We start from the raw sequence: 8,808 nt of genomic DNA on the forward strand, positions 1-8,808 counted from the left end.
AGATGACTCTATTTGGAAAATGGTTTCAATAACGTCGAGAAATCAGCTAGTAATTTTGGATTAGGTCTAGATAAGGCTTTGCCATGTATCGGTAGTTTCATCGCAACCGAAGCAGAATGTAGTTTGTCGGTTGAAGACGTTTTTTTGGCATCAGCCAGAAAAACTGTATCAGCTGAGATTACGGTAGACGACTTTTGCCGATCTATGCGAACTGAAGAATGTACGAAATTTTCAACTTTTGGGTCATACTATGATAATTCATTTGCATCTCATGGTTTAGCCGGGAAAGATCAAGAAGTGTTAGCAATGGAAGGACTGGAGCAAACAGCGTACGTAACTCAAATGGATAATAAGGATTTATGCATCACAGAATCCTCCAAGAATGAGGGTATTAAACTTAAGCGAAGCTATGAAGAACGCGAGCATACCGCCAGATCCGCAAAAAGGGATAGAAAAACATCTGCTCAACCTGAGATGCTATATCCTGTCCAAACACCGTCTATTGCATTTGCAGAGAGTGCTGCAAATGAAGGCTTGGAGTCCGACGAAATATTACCGCCACTCGTTCAATTGCAACATGTCGACTTATATAGCTTAAACGACAGATTCGAATTAACCGCTGAGGAATTGGAACATATTGCAAATGTTGCACGTTTGGCTGAAGAATCTTTTTTGGAATTTCAGAATTTAAAATTGCAGCCTTTGCGAGGGCAGTCTATAAGTGAAAATCAAAATGAGATTAGATTTGACCTCAACACTGAGGGAGGAAAAGAACATTGTAAGTCTTTTTCGAGTGATCGCCAGTCAGTGACGAATTCTGCAATGTCGGAAGCTATCGAAATCCATGAAACTAATAATGAATACTTAATAATAAAGGGTGATGAAAGCTCGATGTTACTGCATGAGAACATTATTTTTCCTTTCGCCGAAATGTCTGACATGGAAGATAGTCACAGAAGAAAAAGTCTAATCAAATTCAAAAAGTATTCAAGATGACGAAGCAAACGCTGATGACGGACATTCGATGAGCAATCCAGTTATGGAGTCTTGCGGTCTTGTAGTTCAAAGTTTACATCCAGCAACTGAAATGACATACGCTGAAGTTCAGCAGTTCCACGGTTATACAAACAGTTCAACGTTTGCTGAAAAAACTGCAACAATAAAATCCGTGAAAGAGTTGGAAAAACTAAGAAATGCTGGAAATGGGTACAGAGAGTTGGTGAATCAGGAGATCGTTAAACTTCATATTACTGAATGTGGCAGTGGGGACTTTGAGAACTCAGGCCGAACAGGAAAAAGTTTGGACTTATCTACTTCTGGACCTGATGCAACCATTTTGAGCATAAGTGGAGTGCCCGGTGAAGTTGTAAGTGGCGTAATATTAACTGATGAATTTGTGGTAAATGACCAGTTAGCATTATCAGGAGGATCGAGTGAAAAGTCGTTTGCTCGTTCTTATATTCCACAAGTTATGGGAATTGGTTCACCGGCAGGTATAGATTATTTCGGAGAAAAACAGCACAGAGAAAATGGATCTCGATATATTAACGCGTTGGTAAAACAGGAACTCCCTAACCAACAATCCAATGCTGGTATCCAGAAGTTTGCATTTAAATTAACTATGGAAAACTTGGAGAACTCAAAAATTGCTCACTCGGATGAGTCACTCAATCGTCCGCAAAAAGAATTCGCATTTGAAGGACCATGGGAACAACGGGCGGAGCAAAGCGAACAACATCGGGAACAATCGATTACCGACAAATCTATGATAGAATTCTTGAAGGATGACTCCCATGCTGGAATGCGGAAAAACGAACAGTTGTTCAAAGATGATATCGTTAATTTTACGAGGAAAAGTTACAAGTGGAATGAAATGGTTGGGGGCGAAAGAGGCGCTGTGCTTATCAAGAAGAAATCATATCCACGAATTCAACCTATTGGAAAAGTTGAATTTAGTTTAGAGCATTCGAACCACTACCTCACTGATGGATTCAACGTCACTTCAACAGTAACCTATACGGATCAACTCTACAAAAAAATGACGCACAGCCTTCGATTTTCAGAAAAGATGCCGCACCACAGAAGGGCTAATTTCTGGAAAACGTTTAATAACGAGGAAGAATATTCCGCAAAAACGCATATTGCAGGTATGAAGCCGTCATTTACCCGAGCTTCTAGCGTTTTTGTAGTCTACACTGATCAAAATTTACTAGCTTCACAATCTGGAATACCGGGAAAAATAGGAAAGAGTGACAGCGCTAAAAAAACACTGAGTCGTCGGGATAAGTCAGAATCAAATGTGACAAGCAAGTTTGAGAATTTAAGAGACATCGGAATTAATCCCATAGAACATGGGGATTCAAATTTTGACGTAACTACAATAGTACCGGTTTTACAAGATAAATGGAAGGGGTCTGGGGAGATTTCCAGTCTTTCTGGATCTCTGTTTTCACATTCCATGTTTACAAAAACGGAGAACGACGAAGACAAAGAATCGTTAAAGCATTGTTCAAAGTGGCTATTGAAAAATGAGGAACCTCGGGGGACTCACCAAATGAATGTATTTGAACGCTGTGAGCGAGAAAGCATTGCTGGTGATGGATCCATGCTGCATCATGCAGACTGCTTAATGGGACTCAATTTTTTCGCAGAACGGATAACAGAACAAGTCGCCGAACTCGCTGCTGTGGAGTTAGGAAATCGTTTCAGAGCTGAGCTTAATCCAAGGGCTAGGTATTTTTTGCAAATGCGCGCTGATATCGACAGCCAGGCAGAGTCAGCATCTGTTACTCCTTCCGAAAGTGATGAAGAAATCGAAGGAAAGATCACACTAGGGTTAGGAACCACTTTCGAAAGATTTTTACTTATTGATTTTTAGAAATTATGAGAGAGCTATAGTAGGCTCCAAATAGTTTTTAACACTGTTTAAATCAAATTTACCAAGTCTGAACTCGTATGTTTGTAATATATTCATACTTTCTCTCTACGAAAAAGTAGTCTTTTAGTTTTTACTCATATTCTTTTACTCAAGTCTTTTACTCATATTAAATCTTTCGACAGTTTCTTCCTGCTTGAATCTAAAAAAATTGGTCATACAATTATTTGTTTCAGTTTAACTGAAAAAGGAGAACCACACTTGGTAACGGTGCCAGAATCCGGATCTTCTCGAAGTTTATCCTGGTTTCCTTTATTTGGAGGAGGTACGGCTAATGGAGATGATAGGCCACGTTCTCCGATATCATTTCTTTGGCGAACAAGTTATCGACAGAGCGATGTTTCGAGTCGGAAAAGTTCTCCAGATGGTAGAAATGAATTCATGGGTTTGCTTCGAAGAACCTCTGGAGTTTCAAGCAGTGGCTCCGATATGAGAACAAAATTGCCTGATAGTGCATTAGCAGGTCTTTCAAGTGAGGAACGTGAGCACATCGGAAAAGTTTGTTTTACCACTAATGATGCAACAGTATTATCAGAGAGTATTCTGCGAAAATTATAGATCGGTCTTAATTAATTACATTGTCAGAGAATTCCGAAAAGGTCGGAATTCTCTTAATCTGAATCTTAATCGACCTTAATCTGCTATCTTTCATTCCAAATAAATTGAAAAAGAAGTATCTAAAACAATACGTCCTGGCGACTGAGCGCAATATGACTTTTGATTAAAGGAGAATGCAGCATATAAAGCCGCTTCCGAAAGAAACCAGCAGTACAAACCATCATGTTCTCCATTTGATTTGCCCGCTAATTAGACTGGATATATCTAATCTACTGGTATATAATAGCAAATAAAGAGTTACTAAACTTTTTATACACGTATTTGAATTTGAATTTCAGGTACTGAGTGCAGCGAATCGACGATCTCGAAGTACTCATTCAACACCAACGGTTTCGAGAAGGTGTCTTTTGTGTTTTTACATTAGAAAAGCAGAAAATTTTGTGTTGTTTCCCTCTTCAAATTACCAGGGATAGATATCAGACTGTCTGGTTCACATGGTAAAAAGGATAAAATATTTAACCTGTGTTGACAAATAAAATATTTAATTTATCCATCCTCGCAAAATATGTCAAGTTTTCAGACAATCTATATACAAGCTTCCGGATATGAATGATTTCGAATTATGCGAACGGACACATATCGAAGGTGTTATTGAAAAAGCTGAAAAAGGAGCATACCCATTTGTTATTAAAGTTACAAAAGCGGATACTATCAAAGAAGATTCAGTGGATACTTCTGATAAAGAGAAATTCGACAGCACTGTTAATCAAACAACAAATAACACGAATGAGCCTAAAGAGTCAGCGGATGGCAAATCAAGAGTTTTACTGGAGACACCGTTAGGAAGCACTTCTTTATCTGTAAGATTGGATAAACAGCAAAATGAGGAAATTCTTGGAGAAGCAGTGCCGGAAACCAGTATAATGAAATTGGAACAGGAATCGAGTTTGGATGCAAAAACTGATCTCCAGAGAAGTAGGAAAAGTGAGGAAGTTAGTTGTGAAATTTCAGATGCAGAAATGGAACATATTCGAAAAGTCGAAGAAGCAGCTATGATGATGGGGGCTGACATCCAATGGATAAATCGGCCCAGCAACGGCCAGAAAGTTGTTAGAAATCTACAGAATGCTACAGCTGTCTATTCATTAATAGAATCGAAAGTAGCAGAGGAATTAAATACGTCGGAGAGTTCCAACATGAATTGGAAATTAGAGCCAAATAGGAAAGATGTTCTAACCACGACGGTTTTTGCTGAAAAGATGGAACCGGGAAAGAAATTACATGCAAAAGGAATGATTTATGAAACAAGCGAAGAAAGAGTAGAAGATTCGGTAACAAGTGAAGCTAACAGCATGGGCGATACAAACTCGCTACAGAAAGTACCAAGTTTGAAATTATTTGTAATAAAAAAGGATTCTTTTGAAGAAGATTTCAGCAAAGCAAAGTCTGCTACCACAGGAATTTTGCAGTATTACGAGGGATTAGAGAAGCTGAGTGTGGAGGAAGTAATGCATAACGAGGAGCTTGAAAGACGGATGGACCAGCTCGAAAGATTCGAGAATCCTATTTTGAGAGAAGTGATGGAAACTAAGATCGTCAACCTGGCCAATGAAGAGTTGGCACAAATCAGGCTGGTTAATGAGCGGGCAAAAGAACTGGAAAAATCAGACGAATTCGACGTTTTTACATCTGAAGAAACAGAGAAATACAAATATCAAGAAATGCAAGATATTTGTACGGTCGAAGAAAAGTTAGGGCAAACAAGAGTCGCTGGAGAACGGACAAAGAAACTGCCCAAGTACAACTTGTTGCAAGCAAATACTTTGGAGAAAGAGACGAACGAGATAAAATCATTTGCTGGTTGGAGAGTAGAGGAAACAGCAAGTGATGAGAATCTAAGAGAAAACAAAGACACCTGTCTTCCTGAGGACATTTTAATATGTACTGTTAAAGGAAAGGCGAAACATTTAGAAGACAGTGGTATCTCTGAGGGAAAAGAAGCGGAGATAATGCAAAATCAGTCCAAAAAGAATATCACTTTGACTAAAGAGGAACTGATGCAAATACGAGCTGTAGAACAACAAGCAAGACAGGTAAAGGGGATTTTCATTTTTGAAGGACAATCCACAAAAGATTCACTTGAAAAAAGGAAGGATTCAGACTTGACAACAAATGGAATGGCTATTGAAGGAAAGCTTAAAAATCATCTAACTGAGGAAGAATTGAAGCACATCAAAGAAGTGGAGAAAAATGCTATTTGGCAACTTGAAATGCCGCAAATGGGACGATTCAGTATGAAAAACGATACGATAGCCGAAGTAAATCAAGCGGAACTGCAGCAAAACGATGTAACATTGGATGAAGCTGCTTTCAGCAAATTTTCTAACGTGCTGAATCCACTCAAGAACAGTGTAATTACGACGCTGTACTTTAAAAATAATGTCGATAAGACAAAACTTTCCCAGAACACTGCACCTGCAGAAGATGTATTCAAAGCAAATAAGCAAACTCTGAAAGAACCAACATTGGCGTATCCTAAAAATCATACTTTCGAAACCGATATGCCAACAGCAAACGAAATTAATCATACCTACAATACTAAAGTTCTGGTAATAACGAAGGATTTAGCTTCATTACAAACGGCTAATGAATATCCTGAAAATCAAGATTCAGAATGTATATCCTCAAGTGATTCATCAAATTTTGGTCCGGGAACATCAGATGAAGATGAAGAATTAAATCCAAACAATGTGAAATCGTTTGATCTCTTTCCTGAAACAGTCCCTTCAACTGCGGAATTTAAAGACGATACTGGTTTTCCAAAAGTAAAAGGACCTTCAGCGATGTCTGATAGCATCAAAAATACGGACTTGCCGTTGCAAGTTATACCAAGCCCCATCGATACGCAACATTTGCCAAACAGCAGGACGAAAGTATTCAGTCCACAAAGCAAACGGATTTCGGGCATGAACCCTTCATCTTTCACAGATGTAACACAAGCTTCTATACAGTTAGATGTAAAAGAAAATGCTGCAGATGAACAGACCGTTGACAGATTTGCTGGGCTAACAAGGGAAGAAATTGAACATATTAAAATGGTTGATCTTCAATTCGAAATTGAGAATATAAAAGATGGATCAAAAGTTTTCATGCATAATGACGACGATTCAGAAGTTGAAGATTGTGCAAATTTTATAAAAGAAATGATTGTGGATGCTAAGGAATATGAATTACAAAAAAAAAGTCAACAATTGACGTAAGAGGACCAGAAGCCTTACCTTTCATTAGCGATGGTAATAAAATAAGGTCTGACACTCATACAGGCGTCAAAACCATCGAAAATGAAAAGGACATAATACAAAATACAAGTCAAATACCGCTGAAGAGGTTTGCTGCGCATGATACGTTGTTAGAGCAATCGGTTGAAAAGGACTTGACAGTTGATCAACGAAGCAGGTCATGGCAAAGTGCGCATGTGGAACGAGATAATAAGGTGAAATCATTAGAGGAGCTTGGCCGCGAAGTAGACATCGGAGAATGGTATGAAGAGCGTTTAAGTTCGCTGAGAAATTCATTATGCGTTGAAGAAGCTGCTGAAACTCCAGGTTTCAATTTAAAATTGCATAATGTGACGACACAAAAGGCACTCTTGCGGTTTTCTGAAATTTAACTGACCTATTCCAATAATTGCAAAAATATTCTATTCGGTTATTCAACTGCCGTGTCTTATAGATAAACTGGTCGTATGATTTCTGTGTAAAAAGCAAAAACCTAATGTTTTTTGATATGACTTCAACTACAGGACCTTTAGAATATATTTAAAAGATGGACAAAATGAAGGTTAAGCAAAATAATCCTTAAAATAATCCCTGTAAATCAGTGCCGATGTAATTATTAATATTGAAAATCAATACTCAAAGGAGTTCCATTTCATATTTTCATTCCATAACGGATTATCCGTCCTTGATTTTCAATATATTTTATATCATTTTTTGCTGATATGAATGAACGAATGCTGAGTGGTAGTCATACTATTCAATTTGCTTATTTTAACTTGCGGGTTCGTAAAGAGCTTTTCAAATCAAAAAAGATTCGAAGCTAGTGAAGGAAGCTTTTTAGTGTAAAACCATTAGATAGTGCAAATTCAGCAGTAGAAGGATGGAAGCAGCAGTATTATCAGAAGGTAAAAAACAATTAGGAAGTATAACGTGATGGAAAAAAAAGATGATGGAAAAAACAAACTTGCCACTTACAAACTAGGTCCCAAAAACTTATTCACGAGTGAATTTTGATTCAAGTACAAAATAAGTATTCAATGACGGATTGAGGTAGCAAACAGTGGATTAAATAACAGTTTTTCGAAGAAATTCACTATTGAACATGACGAACTTATGCTTGTTCGTAGGCTTATTCACCGTTAATTTTGATTTTTATAAATATTTTGAATGAACACGGTTTTATTGTATTATGAGGAGGCAAAAGCCAAATAAATGTAATATATTGGGTTTTTTGATATCTATTATCCATTCAATAAATTTGAAAATATTCACTCAGAAATGGAAAAAGAAAGTGCACCGGGAGAATCATCGCACTCGCTATCATCTTCATCATCACCTATGACAACATCAACCAAACACATAAATTTAGAAACGGAATCGATTGGACCTTCAAAAGCCTTCAATACGAGCAACCCAGGCATTGCGCATTTCCCTATCGATCAAGCATCACAACTTGCAGCACCACCAGTGCATGCCTCAGAAACGTTAGCATTGGATGTACATTCTGGAGAGAGCACGTCGCAGCTCTATGCATCATACTTTGCTGCTTCAGCAACAGTACAGCAAAAGCAACAACAACAACAACAACAAAAGCAACAACAATCTTTACCAGGTACGGTATCTTCTTTACCAGGTACGGTACGGTATCTTTGCTCAATAATACAGTAAAGAAGATGGACTTTATCCCTCTTTTAGCCATGTGTTATATTCTCATTATCGATTAGTTTGAAAATCTTGAACAACCTTGTTTGTGGAACGAACGTTTACGGGAATAAAAAGAGTTATAAGGATGGATACTGCCTACTTTTAAGACAATTTTAGTGCTATTTAAGTTTGTCTCTTCAATTTATAGGTATAGAAAAAGAGAAGCAGCGAAATACCGAAAGTAAACCACGTATTGCCACAAAGAGTATGTTTGGTTCATTGTCCCGTTTGGCTAGTGATGCATTCAAGGGTGCGAAACAGGCTACTGAGCAACTTGCGCAAGTTGCACAGCATACTAGCTCTACTTCCAACTTGACAACAATCATCGAGGTT

The 8,808-nt window shown here is 37.9% G+C and overlaps 2 protein-coding genes across 2 annotated transcripts in view; both read left to right on the forward strand.

Annotated features, from left to right (window-relative positions):
- Positions 1-204: 204 nt before the first annotated feature.
- LOAG_10274 (hypothetical protein) lies at positions 205-7,163 on the forward strand (the record flags this gene model as incomplete). The annotated part of the gene is made up of 6 exons (XM_003145801.1): positions 205-778; positions 993-2,835; positions 3,112-3,433; positions 3,832-3,893; positions 4,074-6,736; positions 6,817-7,163. 6 exons carry the CDS (start codon positions 205-207, stop codon positions 7,161-7,163), a joined length of 5,811 nt encoding a protein of 1,936 aa, XP_003145849.1.
- An 886-nt stretch (positions 7,164-8,049) lies between these two features.
- LOAG_17939 (hypothetical protein) overlaps positions 8,050-8,808 on the forward strand; it is a gene marked incomplete at both ends in the record, with an annotated part of 8,117 nt that continues 7,358 nt past the window's right edge. The window contains 2 exons of the mRNA XM_020450607.1: positions 8,050-8,404; positions 8,624-8,805. Coding sequence (XP_020305689.1) covers positions 8,050-8,404; positions 8,624-8,805 — 537 coding nt within the window. The remainder of the gene's footprint in view (positions 8,405-8,623; positions 8,806-8,808) is intronic.

Source organism: Loa loa (genome assembly GCF_000183805.2).
Source record: "Loa loa unplaced genomic scaffold supercont3.157, whole genome shotgun sequence".
In the NCBI taxonomy this organism is placed as follows: domain Eukaryota; kingdom Metazoa; phylum Nematoda; class Chromadorea; order Rhabditida; family Onchocercidae; genus Loa; species Loa loa.